Below are 21983 nucleotides of genomic sequence, written 5' to 3' on the forward strand. Positions count from 1 at the left end.
CCCACCCCCGTTTTAGCAGGCCTATCTGAACACATGATTTGGTTACATCTGTTCCTACATTTGTTTTAGGTGGTTCGTTGTGTTTATTATTTTTAGATGTTTTTGAATGTTTGGAATCTTTTTTTAGTGTGCTTTTAAATTACTTAATATTACTGTGTTTGCCACCTCGGGCCTCCTCACTTGGGGAGAGAAGGGAGATTGTACCTCTTGTCTCCCCCTGCCGCAGGCAGCTGGGTCCAAGGGACTAAAGAAAAGTATATTTTAAAATGATTCAATAAGGTACATCTGTATCTAAGTATTAGAATTTATCTAATCTAGGAATGCCCACCTGCTGCCATGACTCTTCTGAATTCCTGGGGGTTGGTGGTAAAGAGGTGGTGCTTGTGCCCTTCTTGCGGGTGGCCAGAGGCATCTGGCTAACTGCTCTTAGGAACCAAAGTATTAAGCATGGACTATGTGTCATTCCATTTTTACGATCAGCATAAATCTGCAACACTATAGGATCCTCTTTGGCCCACAAGAATTAGAACAACAACAACAACAACAAAAGAGAACGGTGTAATAGTGTTTATCTGTTCTAGCTAACTTTTTTGGTATAAGAATAACTGTAGAATTTTTTAAATATATATATATATATATATATATATATATATATATATATATATATATATATGAAGAAAAATTAAAACAAGAAAGAAAAGAAAGGAACCAATGATCCGTGGGCCAGATAGGGCTTTGGGGCTGCCCATAGGGATAGTTGCTGGGGTGGTTTTTTAACTCCTTGAAAGTAGCTTGCTGCTTGTTTCTTGGATTCCTGGGGGTTGGCACTTGTGGGCTTTTCTAGGGCAGGAGCCAGAGGCAGGCAGTGACTCTCCTGGTTGGTTCTCCTTTCTGATTCTCCCTGGCATATTGTTAACACCTCCTGGTTGGAGGCAGTAAGGCTTCCAAATACAGTGGCTTGAAGCCACAGGGTGAGAGAGGGAGTGCGCCTATTCTGCTTGCGAGTTTCCCACAAGCTTATGGTTGGCCACGGTGATAACAGGATGCTGGACTTAGATGGGCCACTGCTCATGGCTCTTCTTATGTTCTCTCAGCACGGTTGCGTGTTGAACTAACAGAACTATGAAAGTTGTCATGCTTAACTGACTAGCAGATTCCAACTAAAAACCAGGAAGTGCTTTCTGACCGTAGGAGCTGTTCGACAGTGGAACGGTCTCCCTTGGAAGGCGGTGGGTTCTCCTTCATTGGAGGCTTTTAAGCAGCGGTTGGGTGGTCACATCTCAGGGATTCTTTAGCTGTGATTCCCGCATTGCACAGGGTTGGACTAGATGACCCTCAAGGTCCCTTCCAAACCTACAATTCTTCGATTTTATGGTGAGTACAGAACCCAGCACAGCTGTCAGGCGAAAGTCTTGCAAATGCGGTTCTCTCATTCTAGTGGGGTCAGCAACAACTCTGGTGGGGATTTATTCCAGGCTTGGTTTATGTAATGCAATGTTTTCCCTCCCTCTCTCCCTCTGTCGTTTTGAAAGCTGCAACCAAATAGCAAATACAAAACAAGCATGTGCCGTGACCTGCGACAGCAAGGCGGGTGTCCGCGAGGGACCAACTGCACTTTTGCTCACTCTCAGGAAGAGCTGGAGAAGTAAGTACTGGGAAGTGGGGGAGGAGCAGGAACTCTCCCTCAGCAGAGGCTTGATGCGCAGCTTTCCCTGAATGCAGGGATGGGCAGCCTGCTGCCCTCCAGGGGTCATTGCACCCCACTTCCCATTGGCCCTAGACCAAGGAAGGTGGAAGTGGGTGGGTGGGGAAATATTGCAGTTCAATAATACCCTGTGGATCCAGACTTCAACTGCCAGGCAAACAGGACATTGATGTAGGCGTTGTAAGCCCAGTGCGACACAACCTCAACCAGCAGGTAGCATTTATAGGTTTACAAGCAAAGGGGTGGCTGTGTCCATATATGGCAGCACTTCCTTATACTGGCTTCTACTGGCTTAATCTCAAGGCACAGCAACTTTCTTATTTTCCACTCCTTTCTTTGTCCTTAACCATTGTAGCAGTAGCTTCTACATACATGTCCCGCCCTTCTCTCAGTTTCCTTGCAGACAAAACCTTCACTTCACTCAGCCCTTTTCACATGCATTTCAATTTTCTTTAGTTTTAAAATCCCTTTTATAATTTTATTTTCCTACGCACAGCTTTCCCTTAATGCAGGGATGGGCACCCTGCGGTCATGCAGGTATTGTTCGACTCCACTCCCATTGACTCCAGACCAGGGAAGATGGGAGTGGGTTGTCATCCAACAGCAGTTATAGTTCCCACATCCCTGCCTCTCTCTCTGGCCTCTTGTTCCATCCTGAGAGGCCTCCTTTTGTTCTGAAGCCATGCCAACATCTCAGTGTGAGAGTAATTCCTGATCTCTTTTGCCTTTAAGATGGCAGTTATGCTTGGAGAAGGAAACATTTGGCCCTCCAGAAGTTGCTCAACTACAACTCCCATCATCTCTGGCTACTGACCATCAGTTGGGGGGCTGATGGGAGTTGTGGTTCAGCAACATCTGGAGGGCCAAAGGTTTTCTACACTTGCGCTAGCAGGTCTATTTAGCTGGATACCACACTCATATTTCATGTAAATATGTTGACGTCCCTTCCTTTGACAATGCCTCCCCCTGCAAAAAAAGTATTTGGCCTAGCTAAATCATGAACTTCTTTAAATGATAGCAAGCTTTCCAAAATGTTCAATCTCATCTTCATTTATCTCATAAGTTTAAGATACTAACATTACTTCCTTTGCTATCTAATCAACTGGGTTTCCATCGAATTCCTTATCTGCACAGTATGTTATTTTCGTGCATTGAAGAATGCACCATTTGGACAAAAAGTTTTGGCACTGACAAAGATAGCTTAGCTAAAAACAAACTGAAAAGTGGCAGCGATTTTTTTAAAAAATCACAAGGCTGAATAAATTCTATTCAGCATACTTAACATACCATGAGAGACAGTCAATCAATAATGATAAAGATTATCCAACAAGCTTATTACACAGCAAGAGTCTTGCAAGATAATGCAAAAGATGCCACAGCATGAATTATTAAGAGTGAAAAGGCTTTAAATATGCAATTTTACAATTTTCTATCATTTTAAAAATTGAATTAACTACTAATGGATTATTTTTTTGAAATGTAAATAAATAAACCAGTTTTAAAAAACAAAAAAACACCAGGTGTAACGCTGAAACCTTTCTCAAATTACTTTTGGCTCTTTCAGAAACAGTCATTAGCCTCTAATTTGAATAGGAGCTCCTCTTGCTCAGATTTGGAAGGGGGATGGAGCTAGAGCCAGAGAACTGTGGGGCAGAGGAGGGAAGTGGGTGGAAGTCTCGGCAGTGACCCTTCCTTCAGGACAACTCAAAAGGATCTAGCTTTAAGGATGGCTCCCTGATGTCCAGTCTCCCTTTGGTGTGACTGCTCCTGGAACATCTTCAGATGCTGTGGCAAGCCCTATCCAATTTATCACCATCACCATCTATTTATTTATTAAATTTGTTTTTTTTATTAAAGTTTTACAAAAAAGCATATGAATACATACATCATAAAAAGAAAAAAGAAAAATAACAAAGTTACACAAAGAATAAACAAAGAATACACAATAAAACAATACAAAAAAAGATAATGAAAAGACATAAACAAGAAAGAAAAAAACCCCAATTTTTAACTCTATATTTGTTTAGCCCTGGTTCTTGATTTCCTCACACCTCCCTTTTTTGTGTTCCCATTTATTCAATCAAATTCAGCAAATCCCTACCCTCTTTCAATTCTCATTATTAATTATATAGCTTAACATAATATATCTCCAATCTTTCATCCCTTTTTAGTTCATTGTTACATACTCCATAACTTAATCACTAATGCCATATTATTTTTAAATCCAACATCATCTTAGCATTCATAAATTTTGCAATATTTTTGAAGGTAATCTTTAAATTTCTTCCAATCCTCTTCCACCGACTCTTCTCCCTGGTCCCGGATTCTGCCAGTCATTTCTGCCATCTCCATGTAATCGATTACTTGCATCTGCCATTCTTCCAAGGTGGGTAGATCTTGTGTCTTCCAATACTTTGCGATGAGTATTCTTGCTGCTGCTGTGGCATACATAAAGAAAGTTCTATCCTTCTTTAACACCAATTGGCCAACTATGCCCAGGAGAAAGGCCTCTGGTTTCTTCAAGAAACTGTACTTAAACACCTTTTTCATTTCATTATATATCATTTCCCAGAAAGCCTTAATCCTTGGGCACGTCCACCAGAGGTGAAAGAAAGTACCTTCAATCTCTTTACATTTCCAACATTTATTGTCGGGCAGATGATAAATTTTTGCAAGCTTGACTGGGGTCATGTACCACCTATATATCATTTTCATAATATTCTCTCTTAAGGCATTACATGCCGTAAATTTCATACCGGTGGTCCACAACTGCTCCCAGTCAGCAAACATAATATTATGACCAATGTCTTGTGCCCATTTAATCATAGCTGATTTAACCGTTTCATCCTGTGTATTCCATTTTAACAGCAAGTTATACTTTCTTGATAGTGTCTTAGTTTTTGGATCTAACAGTTCTGTTTCCAATTTTGATTTCTCCACCTGGAAACCAATTTTTTTTGTCCAAATTATAAACCTCTCTTATTTGAAAATAATGAAGCCAATCTCGCACTTTATCTTTTAATTTCTCAAAACTCTGCAATTTCATTTTTTTTTAAATAAATGTTTATTAAAGTTTTACAAGTCAAAAAATTCATCATTTCAGATATAACATTACCATAAATGAGGCTCACATAAAAAACAGAAAAACAAAAACATATAACCAAAAATAAGAAAAACAGAAAAAAGAAAAAAGAAAAATCCACTTTCTTACATTTACAAAATTCCATACCCCTCTGTCTTGACCTCCTCACATCCCCCTTTTTTGTGTTCCTCTTTATTCCAATCAATTTCAGCAAATTCAAACCCTTATTTAAACCATGCTTAAATTTATATTCTTCTGATTATTATGTCCCAATTTTTCATTGTTTTAACCCAGTTCCTCATCTTATATACTATGACATAATATTATTCTGTTCATAACTCCTTCTCCTTTTTAACATTCTTCTTTTCATTCACATTTAACCAGATCCCACAAACCCTGTTACCTTCACTTCCCACATCATATTAACACTCAAACATTTTGCAGTGTTTTTGTAAATAGTCCTTAAACTTTTTCCAGTCCTGTTCCATCAGTTCTTCTCCCTGGTCACGGATTCTGCCAGTCATTTCAGCCAAAACTCTGCAATTTCAATTTGTCTCCTTCTTGTTCTAATATTTCCCAATATTTCGGCCAGTTGGCCTCCATACTGAGTTTTTTTCTGAGCCTTTGCTTCCATTAGTGACAACCACCTTGGGGTCTTGTTTTCCAATAGATCTTTATATCTTGTCCAGATATTAAACAAAGCTTTCCTGACAATATGGTTTTTAAATGCTTTATGTGCTTTTACCTTGTCGTACCACAAGTATGCATGCCATCCAAATGCATTGTTAAAACCTTCTAAATCCAACATATCTGTGTTCTCAAGAAGCAGCCAGTCTTTCAACCAGCAGAATGCTGCTGATTCATAATAAAGTTTAAGGTCTGGCAGGGCAAACCCACCTCTTTCTTTTGCATCAGTTAATATTTTATTCTGGGCTTTTTGCCCTGCCAGACGAATCTAGAAATATCTCTCTGCCACTTCTTGAAACAGTCCATCTTGTCCACAATTTGCAATGTTTGAAACAAAAATAACATTTTTGGCAATACATTCATCTTTATAACTGCAATTCTACCCAACAAGGAAAGCTTCAAATTCGACCATATTTCTAAATCTTTTTTTACTTCTAACCAACATTTCTCATAGTTATCCTTAAATAAATTCAAATTTTTAGCAGTCAAGAAAACCCCTAGATATTTTACTTTCTTAACCAATGTTAAGCCTGTCTCTTTCTGAAACCTCTCCTTCTCAATCGGTGTTAGATTTTTCTCAAGCACCTTAGTTTTTGACTTGTTCAACTTAAATCCTGCCACATGACCAAATTCTTGAATCAGTTCTAATACCCTTTTCGTACTAGATTCTGGCTCCTGTAACGTCAAAACCAGGTCATCTGCAAAAGCTTTCAATTTATATTGTTTAACTCCGACCCGAATACCTTCAATCAGACGGTCCCTTCTAATCATGTTCAGCAGAACCTCCAGGACCGAGATAAAAAGTAATGGAGAGATAGGGCAACCCTGTCGTGTTCCTTTTTCTATCTTAAATTCTTCTGTCACCACATTATTAACTATCAATTTGGCCTTTTGTTCTGAATAAATTGCATTTATACCATTTTCAAACCCTTGTCCCACCCCCATTCCCTGAAGATTTTTCTTCATAAAATTCCAAGAAATATTGTCAAAGGCCTTCTCCGCATCTATAAAAATTAAAACAGCTGTTGTGTTGATATTCACTTGTAATTTCTCCAAAATGTTAATTATATTTCTTGTATTGTCAGACAAATGTCTACCTGGGAGAAAACCAGCCTGCTCCTTATGTATCACTTCAACCAAAACCTTTTTTAATCTATTAGCCAAAATATCAGCAAAAATTTTGTAATCCACGTTTAACAGGGATATGGGGCGGTAATTCTTAAGTTGTGTCTTTTCAGACTCAATTTTCGGTATAAGTGTAATAAAAGCTTCTTTCCACGACTCAGGCGCCTTCTTCCCCTCCAAAATCTCATTGCAGACCTGCTTTAATGGTTGAATTAACCAGTCTTTCAAAGATTTATAATATTTTGCAGTTAACCCATCCGGCCCTGGAGATTTCCCCAGCTGCATATTCTGAATGGCACCTTCAGTCTCCTGTTCTGTAATTTTGTGGTTCAGCATTATCTTATTTTCTTGAGAGATTTTTTGTAATCCATTGGTTCTTAAAAATTGATCTATATCAGTCTCTTTCTGTGGCCCTTGTGTATAAAGTTGTTTAAAGTATCTCTGGAAGCACCTTCTGATCTCCACTGGATTCTGAATGTCCTTTCCTTCTATCTCAAGGTTTGTAATAGTATTTAATTTCTGTCTTTTTTTCAACTGCCAAGCTAGCAGTTTTCCACATTTATTAGCCGACTCAAACGTCTTTTGTCTCATCTGTTTAATTTTCCATTCTACTTCTTGGTTTATCAATTTCATGTATTGTACTTGATATAACTTAATTTCTCTCAGAATCTCTTGTGACTTTGGTTTAGATCTTAATTTCTTCTCCCCTTCTTTTATTTTCTCCAAAATTTTATCCTTTTTCTCATTTTGAATTCTCTTTTTTATTGCATTCTGTTGAATTAAAAACCCTCTCATAACCGCTTTGCTTGCATCCCAGATTACTCTTTTTTCAACCGTAGTTTTCAAGTTTACTTCAAAGTAGTCTTTCAAGGTCTTTTGGGCCTTCTCAGTAACCTCTTGATCTCTTAGTAAGGTGTCATTCATCTTCCATCTGAAGGAACCGGTTGGTGTTAGTTTCATTTCCATCTTTACAGCATTATGGTCGGAGCAAGTTTTTGGGCAGATTTCCGCCTTTTTTATCTTAGGTGCCAGTCCTCTAGTTATCCATATTTGGTCAATTCTGGTCCATGTCATTTTGGCATCAGAAAAGAATGTGCCTTCTCTTCCTAAGGGGTTCTTAGTTCTCCAAATATCAATTAAGTCCATATTGTCAGTCAGTTCAAAAAAAGTTTTCGGTAGTCTGCCATCTTTTGTTACAGACTGTCTCTGTGCCTTGTCCATGTTCGTAGACACCACCCCATTCATATCTCCCATCATAATAATATTGTAATCCATATAGTCCAGCAGTGTCTCGTGCAACTTCTTGTAAAACTCCGATTTCCCCTCATTTGGTGTATAAATTCCTAAAATCAATTGCGATTTTTTCACGAGGGTCTCCGCTTCGCCGTAGCGGACGACCCGTTTCCGCGGAGCTTCCCCCTCCAGGATCGGAAGGAGACCGCCATTGCCGTTGGCGCCGCCTCTGGACTATTTATTTATTAAATTTGTATATCCACCCATAGATCTCAAAATGGGTCACAACATAAAAATACAAGAAAACCCCCACAAAATACATAATAACAATAATAACAAACCAATAATAATCCCCGCCTCCCACAACATGTTTAAAAGGGCATTGGATGTCTGTCAGCCAAAGGCCTGGTCGAAGACCATTTTCACCTGATCCCTAAAGATGTATAATGAAGGCACCAGCCTTTCTACCACACAGTTCCAATTTAAGAAATAATAAACGGGCTTTTCTGAGCAAGCTGAGGCCCATACAAATGTGGAAGCTGTTCTCCATATGCATGCCTTCCGGAATTGGTGAAGCTGACACACAGACTTCGGGGAAAGGACAATAGGGATTTTGAAAAAGAGTGGGAAACTTTTATATTATATTTGCAGAAAGAAAGAAAAAATATTGACCTGATGGTAGGATTTAACTAAACATTCACAACTTTATGGATAGGGAACAGATAATGTAATAAAAGGAAAAATACGATATTTGTAGAAAATAGCAGAATATATGAATGAGGTTAATAAATCAAAAATGGAAAGTGAGGGAAGTCCAAAAGAGGGGAGGGAGAGATGTGATGTAAGCTGTATGTTATATTTGTAATGAGAGAAAAGAAAAGTAATAATATTTTTTTTAAAAAGACATATGCATGCTTTCCAAGTATCCTAATTTTCCAGGCACAGCCCCAGAATTTCAGAAGCCATCTCTGTTTCTGATTTGATCGCAGAATGTCTGTTTTCCTTTTCCTCCCCTCCTTATCTCGGAAAACAATTAACAGCGGTGTGTGTAGAAACAAAAACGGAGACTTGTTTATACTAAAAATAACATACCAGCGCCAAATGAAGGAAACGGCGAAGCTGGCATAATAAAACCCTTCCTGTAATTTTGAAGGGAAATGTCACCAGAATTCACATGCCCACTGCTTTATTGCAACCATAGGTATCGGCTGAGGAACAAGAAGATCAGTGCCACAGTGAGAACCTTCCCCCTGCTAGGCAAAGCCAGTGTCACGAGCGCAGTCTCCACCACGACAGGAAGCATCATTTCCATCATGGGAAGCGCGGAGAACTCTGGGAAGATGGCACAGAGCACTAACGGCATTGTGAGCCTGGAGAGTGGCAGCCCCCAGCTGATCCCACGTTGCGCTGACCCCTCGTCCTTGATGGTGTTGGAGAACGTGAAGAAAGCGGGGAAAGCTGGAGCCAATGGACAGAACACCCCGGGCTCCTTGGCAGACCCTCTCTCTGAAAAGTATGTGCCATGCTTGAAAGAAGGAACATAGCTCAGCGGCAGAGCATCTTTCTTGCAAGCAGAGGGTCCCGGGTTCAGTCCCCAGTGGCATCGCCAGGTAGGGCAGGGAGAGGCTCCCTGCCTGAAACCCTGGAGAGCCGGTGCTGCCGTTCAGTGTAGACAGTACTGATCAAGATGGACCTGTGGTCTGGCTCACTATAATGCAGTTTCCTATGTTCTCTCTGTTCCCATTACTCCCCCATGAACACATTGTTTTTCCATGCAGGAGGCAATTCCTCTTCTCAAAAAGGCCCCTGCTGGGATGTGTGCAGCCAGCCTGGTCAGTAGCCAGGAATGGTGGGAATTGGGGGTCTAGCAACATCTGGGAGGCCCCAGGCTCCCCATCCCTGCCGTGACTGAAAGCAAAGAGGGAATGCTTTTTAAAACCAACATTAGAGGTTTTGTCTACATGCCTAAATTTAAAAAGTGACCCTAAGATTTCTATAATTCAAGAGACAGCCTAAATTTAATCTCTCTCTTTCTGAATTTCTTCCAGCAAAATTGGTTCCCTTTCGAAGACTCCAGTCAGTCAGGTGGCAGCCACCTCAGCAGGTCCTCCGCCGCCACCGCCTCCTCCTCCTGTGGGCACAGAGATGAACTCCATCACCCCCCAAGCTGGCCCATTTGCTGCTCGAATGCCTGTCTACCCGCCTCACTCCGACAGCCTCCAGTATTTTCAAGATCCCAGAACCCACCTCTCCTATGAACCCCAGCAGTACCCGCAAGCAGGTGAGTCACTGACAGGGCACTCAAGCAGACCTGGCCTTTTCTGTGGCCACCCCTGGATCATGGACCTTCAGAGGGAACTGGCCATCGGACCTGCTGTCCTTTAGGCCCCAAGTAGGGACAGTCCTCTTCCCTCATGCTTTCAGTGGTGGCCCACACTGGTGGAGTAGAACTTTTATCGCTGTGTGTATAAAATTATGTGTGGTGTGTCTAGAGAGATGTTTTTCTCCCCCTCTCATAATACTAGAACCTAGTGGAGTCATCCAGTGAAGCAGAATGGTGGAAGATTCAGGACAGAAAGGACTTTTTCACACAGTGTGTAGCTCAAGCTTCCTCAGTCTGATGCCCCAGCACATGACTGTAATGTCTCTTCCAGCCTGGCCATGCCGGCTGGGGCTGATGGGAGTTGTAGTCCAAAGCACCTGGTGGGCACCTGGGGAAAGTTGGCCTAGATGGATTGGTTTCAAAACATCAACTGAAAATGTGCTTCCTAATAAATATTGAGTGGCAGATTTTAACATTTGTTCTTTAATACAACTGTATATTACAAAAAGATGCAAGCAGCTTAAAAAAGGCATTCCCTCTGCTTGCATGGGAGAAAGAAGATGCAACACATGTAACATGTAACCGAGGGCCTTCTTGGTGGTGGCACCCACCCCGTGGAATGCCCTCCCAGCAGATGTCAAGGAACTAAGAAGCTATCCTATTTTTAAAAGACATCTGAAGGCAGCCCTGTTTAGGGAAGTTTTTAATATTTAATGCTGTATTGTTTTTAACATTCGATTGGGAGTCGCCCAGAGTGGCTGGGGAAACTCAGATGGGTAGGGAATAAATAAATTATTATTATTTATTACATGTGTAATATGCTATCTGCAAACAAAAATATCTCCTCTTCTTCCCCCAGCCTCTTTTGGAAATATTTTATATATCCATATGCAGATTTAGGCTGCAGTTCTTAGAACACTTCCTGGGACTAAACCCCACTGAACGCAGTGGAATTTACTTCTGAGTAAACATGCACAGAATTGTGCTGTAAATTGATTAATCAGGTATTTATTAAACAATTACCAGAAAGGTAGCCGTGTTGGTATATCACAGCAAAATCGACAAAGGGTCTCAGGCTTTGTCACCAGGCTTTGCAGATGGGAAAAATGAAATGTTATTCTGCTTGCACGTTGAGGTGGTGGGTTTTTTTCATCAATGCGGTCAGAGGTAAATGTAATTCAGAAAAGTAGACAGTGATAATTATTAACAGTGGTCATTCACAAAAAAGTTGCATTGGTAATACAAACAGCATCTGTACTGTTCAGATCTCACCCTCACCCAACTACTTTTATACACACTTGTAGCATAGAAAACATTATGTCATTTTGTTAATGTGTAGGTGCCACAAAGCTGTTGATTTATTTTTAACATTTATAGCTTACCTTTGTGCATGACCACAGGCCTCCAAGACAGGTGATTGTAAGTGTTCAGTTAACAGTAGCAACCATTATTGTTCTGTAGTTAATGGTTGTGGAGATGAATGAAGGCTCTGTGGGTGAGTGGGAACCATGATGAGAAATGACCCCCTCTCCCCCAACTTTAGCAGCTGTATGTTGTAAAATTCATATAGCTCATTGACTTTTGATTTCTCTTAATTATTTCTACCAATAGCCTTACTCCACTGACAGCAGCTGCCGTATGTCAGTCTACATTGTGGCATATAAAGAAGAGAATATTTCTGGTCCATTTAAATGTATACAGAGGGGAGAAATTATTATTGGGCTTATATTCTGAGGAGAGGAGTGGTTTTTATGCAGACAAGTAAGTTGTAAGACAAGGGACGCAGGTGGTGCTGTGGGTTAAACCACAGAGCCTAGGGCTTGCCTATCAGAAGGTCGGCAGTTCGAATCCCTGTGACGGAGTGAGCTCCTGTTGCTCGGTCCCAGCTCCTGCCAACCTAGCAGTTCAAAAGCACGTTAAAGTGCAAGTAGATAAATAGGTACCGCTCCGGCGGGAAGGTAAACGGTGTTTCCGTGCGCTGCTCTGGTTCGCCAGAAGCGGCTTAGTCATGCTGGCCACATGACCCGGAAGCTGTACGCTGGCTCCCTCGGCCAATAAAGCAAGATGAGCACCGCAACCCCAGAGTCGGTCACGACTGGACCTAACAGTCAGGGGTCCCTTTACCCTTTACTTTACCTTAAGTTCTGTTCAGCTAGTTTCTGGCAGCTAAGAAGACCTGGTCAATGCATGCAGCAAAATCAAGGTGATAGAATTATCTGTACCATTGCAGGCTTCAGGTGGGTGGATGGAAGCTAATTTTAAAATAAAACGTTCCCCTGCAAGTAGAACACTAGCGAAGTTGTAGCCTAGTCTGCTCCCTGCTCTGCCAGTTTTCTGCTTGTGGAGATATCATTACTATTATTCATTTTTGCCTGGGGAAACATTCAAAATGGACCTGAACATGGTACAGTCCACCCTACTTTCTAATTCTGCTGCATGTGCAGACTGGCCCTAGAACAATGTGAAGTTCTAGATGATAGGCCAAGCTCAGCAAGTGTCTCTTGTTCCATAGGATACTACCCAGCACCACCGACAGTTCCAGCTGGTGTGGCCCCTTGCCTCCCTCGCTTTGTGAGGCCCAGCAATGTCCCTGAATCCGCCCTCCCATCTGCTTCTGTGCCATACGGCGACCATTACAGCGCATTCCCCCCTCGGGACAGATTGAGCTCTCCTTACCAGCCGCCGCCACCACCGCAGCCCTATGGGCCAGTCCCGTCTGGGATGTATGCCCCGCTCTACGACAGCCGGCGGATCTGGCGGCCGCAGATGTACCCAAGGGATGACATAATCCGGAGCAACTCCTTGCCTCCCATGGACGTCGTCCATCCCACTGTCTACCAGTCCTTCCTGCGGGAGAGATACAACTCTTTGGACAGCTACCATTCCATGGCCTGTCAGTTGCCGGCTGACCAGAGGACGGTGCCTTCCTTGAGGGTAGGTTCCCCACTAGCCACTGGAGCTTTGTTCCTTACTGCTCTGAGGCCTCTCAGATATCCCAAACCAGCTCCTCAAGGGCCTCTGGTGCTGTTTTGTCTGCAGGCAGAGACACATTTTATTTGCCTGGGACTCTTAAACTTGCTGCATCAATTACTCTCCTGTGTGGCTTCCTTTTTGGAAGCTCCCTAGGCCGAATGAGATGATGTCTTAGAACTTTGGGGCATTTTTGCAACCTGATTTTTTTCTGTTTAAATGGTTTATGGCTCTGAGCTGAAGAGCACTCCCATACTGCATAAAACAAGGCAGAGGGGAAACAAAGCAAACATTAGGAGCAAGAGCAAGTGCACCCAACACTTGGGGCAGGGGCCAGTTAGGACTCCTTGTGACCCTCCTCCTCACACCCCTTACCCCAGTAGCACACTTGAATCCATGCACACTTCTGGGTTGCAGGCTGGCAGGATACAAGGCTAGCTTCCCCTTTTGGGAAGTTGCTATTGCCTGTCTTTTGTTTAATCAGAGCAAGCTCCTGGCCAACTGGTGAATTCCTTTGGGGGAAGTATCAGAGAGAAGGGTGTAGGGGAAAGGTTGCAGCTGAGTGGTGGAGCATCTGCTTTGCATGCAGAAGGTCCCAGGTTCACTGCCCAATGGCATCTCTAGGTCTGAAACCTGCTACCAGTCAGTGTAGACAGTACTGAGCTAGATGGACCCATGGTCTGGGTCTTATACTGTGTATTTCTGATTTTAACTGCCGTCACATGGTTCAGATCAGGAGTAATTTGGGCATGGTGGGAGGAGATCCAGCTTAACTCCTTCCTTGCATTGCCAGCTGAACATTTATTTATTTAAAAGGTTTATGTGCCACCCACTTATGTAAAATATAAAGGCGGCCCACAACAGTATATTTACAACAGACCATGAAATAGCATCAAACAATACAAAATTCTGCATTGCCGCTCATGTGGCAGAGCACCTGCCCTGCGTGCAAAGGGTCCCTGGTTTGGTTCCCCAGGTTCAGGCAGGACTGGGAATGTCCCCTGCCCTGGAGAGCCGCCACAAGTCATCAGAGACAATGCTGAGCTGAGTGGACCAACGGTGTGACTCCATACAAGGCAACTTCCTGTGTTCTTGTAACACAAGCCTTTGAGCAGCTAACTCTTGTGTTCCATGTGAGTTTCCTGTAATGTTAATTGGTCCTGATCTGGCACCTTTCTCCTAGGATCCTTGTGGCCACTTGAAACCCGCTTACGACGACCCACTGCGGAGGAAGCCAGAGCAGTGGGCCCAATGCCACATACCAAAAACGCCTCTCGTGTCCTCCTCCACTCTGCCTGCAGCTGCACAGTCTCCTCCTCCTCCTCCTTCCCCTCTCTTCAACGTGGACTTCAGCCGAGAAGTAAGGCACCAGAGAGCTACAGGGGTGGGTGGGGGAAGAGCACGACTGCTCCACCAGATGCTTTGGCATGCCTTTCTCCTGAGGTTCAGCACGTGCTCCCTCATGTCCTGCCTGAAAGTGGTTGCTTCCCACGATTGCTTGGGATTTAGCTCCATAGGGCATTTTGGGGAACTTGTGGCCCTCCAAATATGGCTTGGCTCCAGGCTCTCCCCTCCCCAGCAGCCAGGAGTGATGGTAGTTTGATTCCAGCAACATCTGGAAGGCCACATCTGTAGTCTAATGGCCAATGATGGTCCTGAGGCTTGGGATCTCCTACAATTCTGTTTTGTTAATTTGTAGTCCTGCATGGTTGCTTTGAAGAGCTGGGATGTGATTTAATCCTCCTAGATACTTTTCCTTTTCCAAATCACTTTCCCCCACCATACACACACACACAGGGTAGCTACAACCTCTTTCTCTCTCTTCTACTCACCCCCCCTCCACCACCACAAGCTAATAACAGTTTGCACCAGGGCCAGTATTTAGATTGGGGAAAGATATTGAGATTAAACAACTCACATAGGACCATATATCTGTTTTGGGGAGATTTTTCATAATGACAGAATTGCAGGGTTGGAAGTGATGCAAAGGGTCATCTAGTTCAGCCTCCTGGAATGCAGAGGGCCGTGCAATCACTGATTTAAAACCTCCAATGCGGCAGACTGCATTACCTTCTGAGGGCGTCTGTTCCACTGTCAAATAGCTCTTAACCTCCAGAAAGTTCTTCCTAAGGTTTGGTTAGAATCTTTTTTCTTGTACTTTGAATCCATTGACTTTGTTTTATTAAGTTGCAGTCCTATGTTGCTGGTTAGGATGGCTGCCTGATAAAAAGATAAACCTCCCACATCAGGCCTACCTGCCACCCTCCTAGTGGAAACAAAACTTCAGCAGGCACCCCGAGGTTGCTCTTACTTATCCTTGGTTCCCACCTCCCTTTTCCTTTTCCTTCTCTTCCCTTTCTGCCATGTGTTTCCCTGCAACCTCCTCAGCGCAGGGAAATTGCTTTCCTTCTTTCTTCTGTTACTCTGTACAGCACAGTGTCCCCAAATGTGCACATGTTTCTGCTGCTGACATGGGAAATACACAAAAGGCCTTTGGGATGATTGGTCAAGATCTTGTGCGAGATCAGCCTCCAAATCTAACAAATGCATGTTCTTGCTAGTTAGCATGAGAGGAGGCTAAATCCTCAGAGCTGTATTGCTGATAGGCAGATACCCAGACCATAGAAATAGAACTGGTAGAGAGGGTTCTGTGTGGTGTCATTTTCCCTCCTCTGCTGGAAAGGTAGGAACATATAGTATTTCCTGTCCCACTCTCTCTTCCTTTTGACCAGCGTTGGGAGACCAGCAGGCCCCACTTGCTCTGACTCCAGGCACAAGCCTGAAGCTGGTTATACTGTAAATAACGAGTATTTTGGCTGCATAGTTTTTTACTGCTGCCATTGCTGTGAAATAGTGCATGATTATAAACTTGACAAGCTGTTGCCTGATGCTTTAAGTGGGTTAGGAAGGGGTAACCCCCCCAAGGTGTTACAGTCTATTTCCTATGTTTTTAATTGTGCTGCCAAAGGTGGGGTTTTGAAACTTGATTCAAACCGCACACAAGGGCACCTGGAGGGATGATTTGCAATTAATATAGCCTCTCCTACCGATTAAAACCCACCCCACAGACCTTACCTGGTGTCTTCCTTTCCCTGCAGTTCTGCGAGAGTGCCAGCAGCCAGCATAGCTCCAAGTACGAGGACGACCGCCTCTCCCATTACTCTCCCTGGTCCTGTGGCACCATCAGCTCCTGCATAAGTGCCATTGAGTCAGAGCCCAAGGACGTCATTGCCAATTCTGGTGCTGTGCTCCTGGTAAGGCAGCTTCCCCTCTGGAGCCTATTCTGCTTGGTAGCCAGGCTCAGAGCCAGTGCTGCTCCCTCTGCTAGTGGTGGGTTTTCTTAGAACCAGTTTCCAAAACATGATTCCCTTAACCTCATCTTACGTCCACATGCGCACACGCACGAGTGCCCTCCCCCAGTCTACCGCATAAGGGAAAATATATTGTCCTGAGCACCTTACAGGGTTGCTGTAAGGATTGTGAGAAGTGATTTGGATGCCCTGCCAGATGACATTCTGAAGGGAACTGCTTCTAAAAGGGTTCCTATGCGTGCAAAATGTTACACTGGGCCTAAGAATGAGCCTCCCTGCCGCACCAGGCCATGTGCAGGCCAGATCCTGCATGGCAGGAAACTGAACTGGGTGACCCTTTGGGCCCCTACCAACTCTACTATTCTGTGATTTTATCTCTGGGCTTTTCTTTTCTTGTGGGGCTTTCCAGGATCTGGACAGTGGGGACATGAAGAGGCGGGTGCACCTCTTCGACACCCAGAGAAGGGCAAAGGAGGAAGACCCAATCATTCCGTTCAGTGATGGGCCCATCATCTCCAAATGGGGCGCCATCTCCAGGTCGTCGCGCACGGGTTATCACACGACAGACCCAATTCAAGCTACTGCTTCCCAAGGAAGTGCTACAAAGCCAGTCAGCATGTCAGGTATGGGCTGGGTTGGTCTGGAGCCTTGGAAACGATATAGAAGAGGATGCCAGGGTGGCAGCTGTAGGCGGAGGACAGGATTCTCTCTGGCCTGAGCTGAGTTTGCACCTTTTGCCTGTTGCAGATTACACCCCTTACGTCAGCACCATTGATTCCAGATGGAGCTCCTACAATTCCGATTCTACTTCATCAGCGCCTTTCAGAGAACGGTAGGTGAGGTAGCGCTCCTCGAAGGGGGCATCTGGGGAGCCCATCCTGGTCACAGCACCTCGCCTAAGCTCAGCATGCCCAGATCCCTTGCCAGATCCCATGGAAGCAGTAGGAATTTTCAGGCCACAGCAGTCAGCGCTAAGTTCACAGCTCCTCAGTGGTGGGACTGGGGCTTGGGAGATCTGGGTTGAAATCCCCATTCAACCATTCACTGCACCAACCACTTTCTTTAAACCTAACCTACCCCACTGGGTTGTTACAAGGATGGAGGATGCAGGTATACCTGGTGGCCAGCCAGGATGTCTTGTGTTCTCCCTCCACTGTGGGAAGCAGTCTGCCTCTGAATGCCAGTTGCTGGAGAACATAAGGACTCGGCTCCTGCTTTCAGGCTTCTTACTGGGGCATCTGGTTGGCCACTGTGAGAACAGGATGCTGGGCTAGTGCCCCCTGCCCTGTCCTAATCCAACAGAGCTCTTGCTACATTGTTAAAAGGAATATGTGGGGAGGGAGAGAACCAGGGATTGCACCTGGAGCTCATTCCAGGAAAGCCAGGATGCAAATGTAATAATAAATAAAAGGACGATAGAATGGAGTGAGCGCCACCTTGCCAGAGCCAGTGCATGGGGACTGGGCTTGGGCTTGGGATGAGGGTGCTTTCTGACAACATTTGCCCTGCATGAAATACGATGTGTTGAAACCCCATTGTAGTCATTTCCCTGGCATTCTGCAGCGACCCCTGTGCAGACTAATTCATACCAGGCTGTTCAATTTAAGGGTGGGGGATAGAGGTTCAGTTGTCTCTTTGCTGGGCATCATTTTCCTGCAGAGAGGAGGGAATCCTGGGACAGGCCAGTCAGCTGGGAATTTCCTTTTATCCCTGGACCTTTCTGTGCACCTTCAGAAGGTCTGAGGATGAAAGGAAACCCCTGGCTGGCAGGCCCATCTGAAGAGCCCCCTCTGTTTCCTTCTTCATCAGAGGTCCAGTGTCACGCTTCGAAGCAATGTGCAGGGAGCAACTTCTAAACCTTCCTTCTCTTTCAAGGGACCGGTTCATCCTTACAGATGTGTCTGCCCCAAGAAAGCATTCTAGCACTGGAGATCTACTGAGCATCGAACTGCAGCAGGTATGGCTGATCTGGCAACTTTGCCTCCTGCTCTGTAATTTTTTGAGGGGATGGAGAATTTACAGAGGGCCAGCCAGTCTGTTGAGCATGGTCCAAGAGCTGCAGGGCGGAGGGAGGAATGGAATGAATGTTGCTTCCAACCTGCCATTTCCTCTGTTATTCTTCCATGTAGGCCAAAAGTAACTCGTTGCTGCTTCAGAGAGAGGCCAACGCACTTGCCACGCAGCAGAAATGGAGCTCCTTGGCAGAAGGAAGCCCCCTCTCTTTGACCCTCCTAAGCAATGAAATCAACCTGAGAAACAGCGAGGTAAAAAAGTAGCTGAGCTGGGTGGAGAAGATACTGAAGGGAGGGACCCCTTTTAGAATACAGTGGTACCTTGGGTTACAAACACTTCGGGTTACAAACTCCACTAACCCCAGAAGTTGTACCTCGGGTTGCGAACAGAAATCGTGTGGTGGCCGCATGGCAGCAGCAGGAGGCCCCATTAGCTAAAGTAGTACCTCAGGTTAAGAACGGACCTCCGGAACGAATTAAGTTTGTAACCCGAGGTACCACTGTAAATGCATTACAGAGTCTGGAGGGAGACATCAGCGGTCATCTAGACCAGCCTACTGCTGCTAGGCAGGAAGACCACTGCTACCATCTCCCTGATACAAGACTCCAACTTCTGCTTTAAAAAGCTCTTCTAATGAAGGCAGTCTGTTTCCCTGCTGAGGAGCTCAGTACCATCAGGAAGTTGTTGTTGTTGGTATATGTATATGTATATGTACAGTGGACGCTCGGGTTGCGAACGTGATCCATGCAGGATGCACATTCGCAACCCGCAGCGTTTGCAACCCTCAGCGGCACATGGGTTGCGATTTGGCGCTTCTGCACATGTGCAAAGTATGATTTAGTGCTTCTGCACATGCGCGACCACCAAAACCAAGAAGTAACCCGTTCCGGTACTTGCGGGTTTCGGCGGGTCCGTAACCCAAAAAAACGCAACCTGAAGCATCTGTAACCCAAGGTGTGATTGTATATGTGTATGTATATGAGCAGTGCTTTTTTTCTAAAAAAAATGTTTAGGGGTACTCTCATTTTCCTGCTCATAGTGAAATACTGCCCCTCAATGAGGCCAAACATAAGATTCACAAAATGTTTAGGGCTATGCGTATCCCTGCATCCCCCCAGAAAAAACAACACTGTATATGATAATTTCCTAGAGGCCAAGATCCAAGTTTAGGGCAAGTTCTCTTTGGTGAGAGAACCCCAGCAAGAGCTTTAAAGTCACAAAGTATGCAGCAAAGTAAAGCATGGGAATATAGGCTGTTAGACCTTTAAAACATGCCCCTCCAAATGAGTTCCAAAATGTCCCCTTAAAAGGTTTCTTTCAAAAGTTTTTCTCTTCCCCCTGCGTGGGAAAAGGCAACACGTTTTGTCAATTAAAAACAGTTTGCTTACAAACTCTCCAAAGGTCAGATTCATGTGCTTCAGAAAGTTGCACAGGCAGCAAAACTTGTCTTAGTCACAAAGTGGTAAAAGCACGTGAAGGAGCATCTCCACCCCCATCGTTCTGCCTGGATACTGTGGTCCAGCTCCGAGGGCCTTCTGGCTGTTCCCTCCCTGTGAGAAGTGAAGTTACAGGGAACCAAGCAGAGGGCCTTCTCGGTAGTGGCGCTCGCCCTGTGGAACGCCCTCCCATCAGATGTCAAGGAAATAAACAACTATCTGACTTTTAGAAGACATCTGAATGCAACCCTGTTTAGGGAAGTTTTAAATGTTTGGTGTTTTTAATATTCTCTTGGGAGCCGCCCAGAGTTTTTAATATTCTCTTGGGAAACCCTGCCAGATGAGTGGAGTACAGTATAAATATATGATGATGATGATTCCTAAATTTTAAAAATTTTGGTGTAGAAACTCAAGAGTGGCTTGTGAGAGCCATGTGGTTGAGCTGGAACAACCAGCTGAAACCTCTTCAAACGCTGAGCTGCTCAGGTAGACTTGAAGGGATCAATAGGCTTGGTTATCTATTGACTCCTCAAGGTAAGGGGAAGTGACCTAGCTAAGCCTGGCAGGACAGTTTACTCTATGTCATTTACCCCATCATGCATTAATTGAACTTAAGCATGTTAGTTATATGAGGCTAGTTATCCCACAGTTCTGTCAAATGTTTGAATCATAGAATCATAGAGTTGGAAGAGACCACAAGTCTAACCCCCTGCCAAGCAGGAAACACCATCAGAGCACTCCTGACATATGGTTGTCAAGCCTCTGCTTAAAGAGCTCCAAAGAAGGAGACTCCACCACACTCCTTGGCAGCAAATTCCACTGTCAAACAGCTCTTACTGTCAGGAAGTTCTTCCTAATGTTTAGGTGGAATCTTCTTTCTTGTAGCTTGGATCCATTGCTCCGTGTCTGCTTCTCTGGAGCAGCAGAACACAACCTTTCTCCCTCCTCTATGTAACATCCTTTTATATATTTGAACATGGCTATCATATCACCCCTTAACCTCCTCTTCTCCAGCTAAACATGCCCAGCTCCCTTAGCCGTTCCTCATAAGGCATCGTTTCCAGGCCTTTTACCATTTTGGTTACCCTCCTCTGGACACGTTGCAGTTTGTCAGTGTCCTTCTTGAACTGTGGTGCCCAGAACTGGACACAGTACTCCAGGTGAGGTCTGACCAGAGCAGAATACAGTGGCACTATTACTTCCCTTGATCTAGATGCTATACTCCTATTGATGCAGCCCAGAATTGCATTGGCTTTTTTAGCTGCCGCGTCACACTGTTGGCTCATGTCAAGTTTGTGGTCAACCAAGACTCCTAGATCCTTTTCACATGTACTGCTCTCAAGCCAGGTGTCACCCATCTTGTATTTGTGCCTCTCATTTTTTTTGCCCAAGGGCAATACTTTACATTTCTCCCTGTTAAAATTCATCTTGTTTGTTTTGGCCCAGTTCTCTAATCTGTCAAGGTCATTTTGAAGTGTGATCCTGTCCTCTGGGGTGTTAGCCACCCCTCCCAGTTTGGCGTCATCTGCAAATTTGATCAGGATGCCCTTGAGTCCATCATCCAAGTCATTGATAAAGATGTTGAATAAGACCGGACCCAAGACAGAACCCTGTGGCACCCCACTAATCACTCTTCTCCAGGATGAAGAGGAACCATTGATGCGCACCCTTTGGGTTCGGTCAGTCAGCCAGTTACAAATCCACTGAGTGGTAGCATAGTCTAGACCGCATTTTACCAGCTTCTTTACAAGAATATCATGGGGCACCTTGTCAAATTCCTTGCTGAAATCAAGGTAGGCTACATCCACTGCGTTCCCTTCATCTACCAGGGTTGTAATTCTGTCAAAAAACGAGATCAGGTTAGTCTGACATGACTTATTTTTCAGAAATCCATGCTGACTATTGGTGATCACAGCATTCCTTTCTAGGTGCTCACAGACTGTTTGCTTAATGATCTGCTCCAGAATCTTCCCTGGTATTGATGTCAGACTGACTGGGCGGTAATTATTTGGGTCCTCTCTTTTCCCCTTTTTGAAAATAGGGACAACATTTGCCCTCCTCCAGTCTGCCGGGACTTCGCCTGTTCTCCAGGAATTCT

The 21983-nt window shown here is 44.4% G+C and overlaps 2 protein-coding genes across 9 annotated transcripts in view; both read left to right on the plus strand.

Moving 5' to 3' along the window:
• The window catches only part of ZBTB26 (zinc finger and BTB domain containing 26), a 165875-nt gene that overhangs the window by 49380 nt on the left and 94512 nt on the right, over window positions 1–21983 (plus strand). The gene's annotated exons all lie outside the window — the stretch shown is intronic.
• Window positions 1–21983, plus strand: part of RC3H2 (ring finger and CCCH-type domains 2) — a 50647-nt gene that overhangs the window by 21957 nt on the left and 6707 nt on the right. For all 6 annotated transcript variants that reach the window (XM_053373269.1, XM_053373267.1, XM_053373271.1 and 3 more), the window contains 10 exons: window positions 1533–1645; window positions 9034–9345; window positions 9881–10113; window positions 12668–13089; window positions 14309–14485; window positions 16224–16379; window positions 16846–17059; window positions 17184–17268; window positions 18312–18393; window positions 18566–18700. In XM_053373269.1, coding sequence (XP_053229244.1) covers window positions 1533–1645; window positions 9034–9345; window positions 9881–10113; window positions 12668–13089; window positions 14309–14485; window positions 16224–16379; window positions 16846–17059; window positions 17184–17268; window positions 18312–18393; window positions 18566–18700 — 1929 coding nt within the window. The remainder of the gene's footprint in view (window positions 1–1532; window positions 1646–9033; window positions 9346–9880; window positions 10114–12667; window positions 13090–14308; window positions 14486–16223; window positions 16380–16845; window positions 17060–17183; window positions 17269–18311; window positions 18394–18565; window positions 18701–21983) is intronic.

The sequence above is a fragment of the Podarcis raffonei genome, chromosome Z (assembly GCF_027172205.1).
Source record: "Podarcis raffonei isolate rPodRaf1 chromosome Z, rPodRaf1.pri, whole genome shotgun sequence".
Lineage (NCBI taxonomy): Eukaryota > Metazoa > Chordata > Lepidosauria > Squamata > Lacertidae > Podarcis > Podarcis raffonei.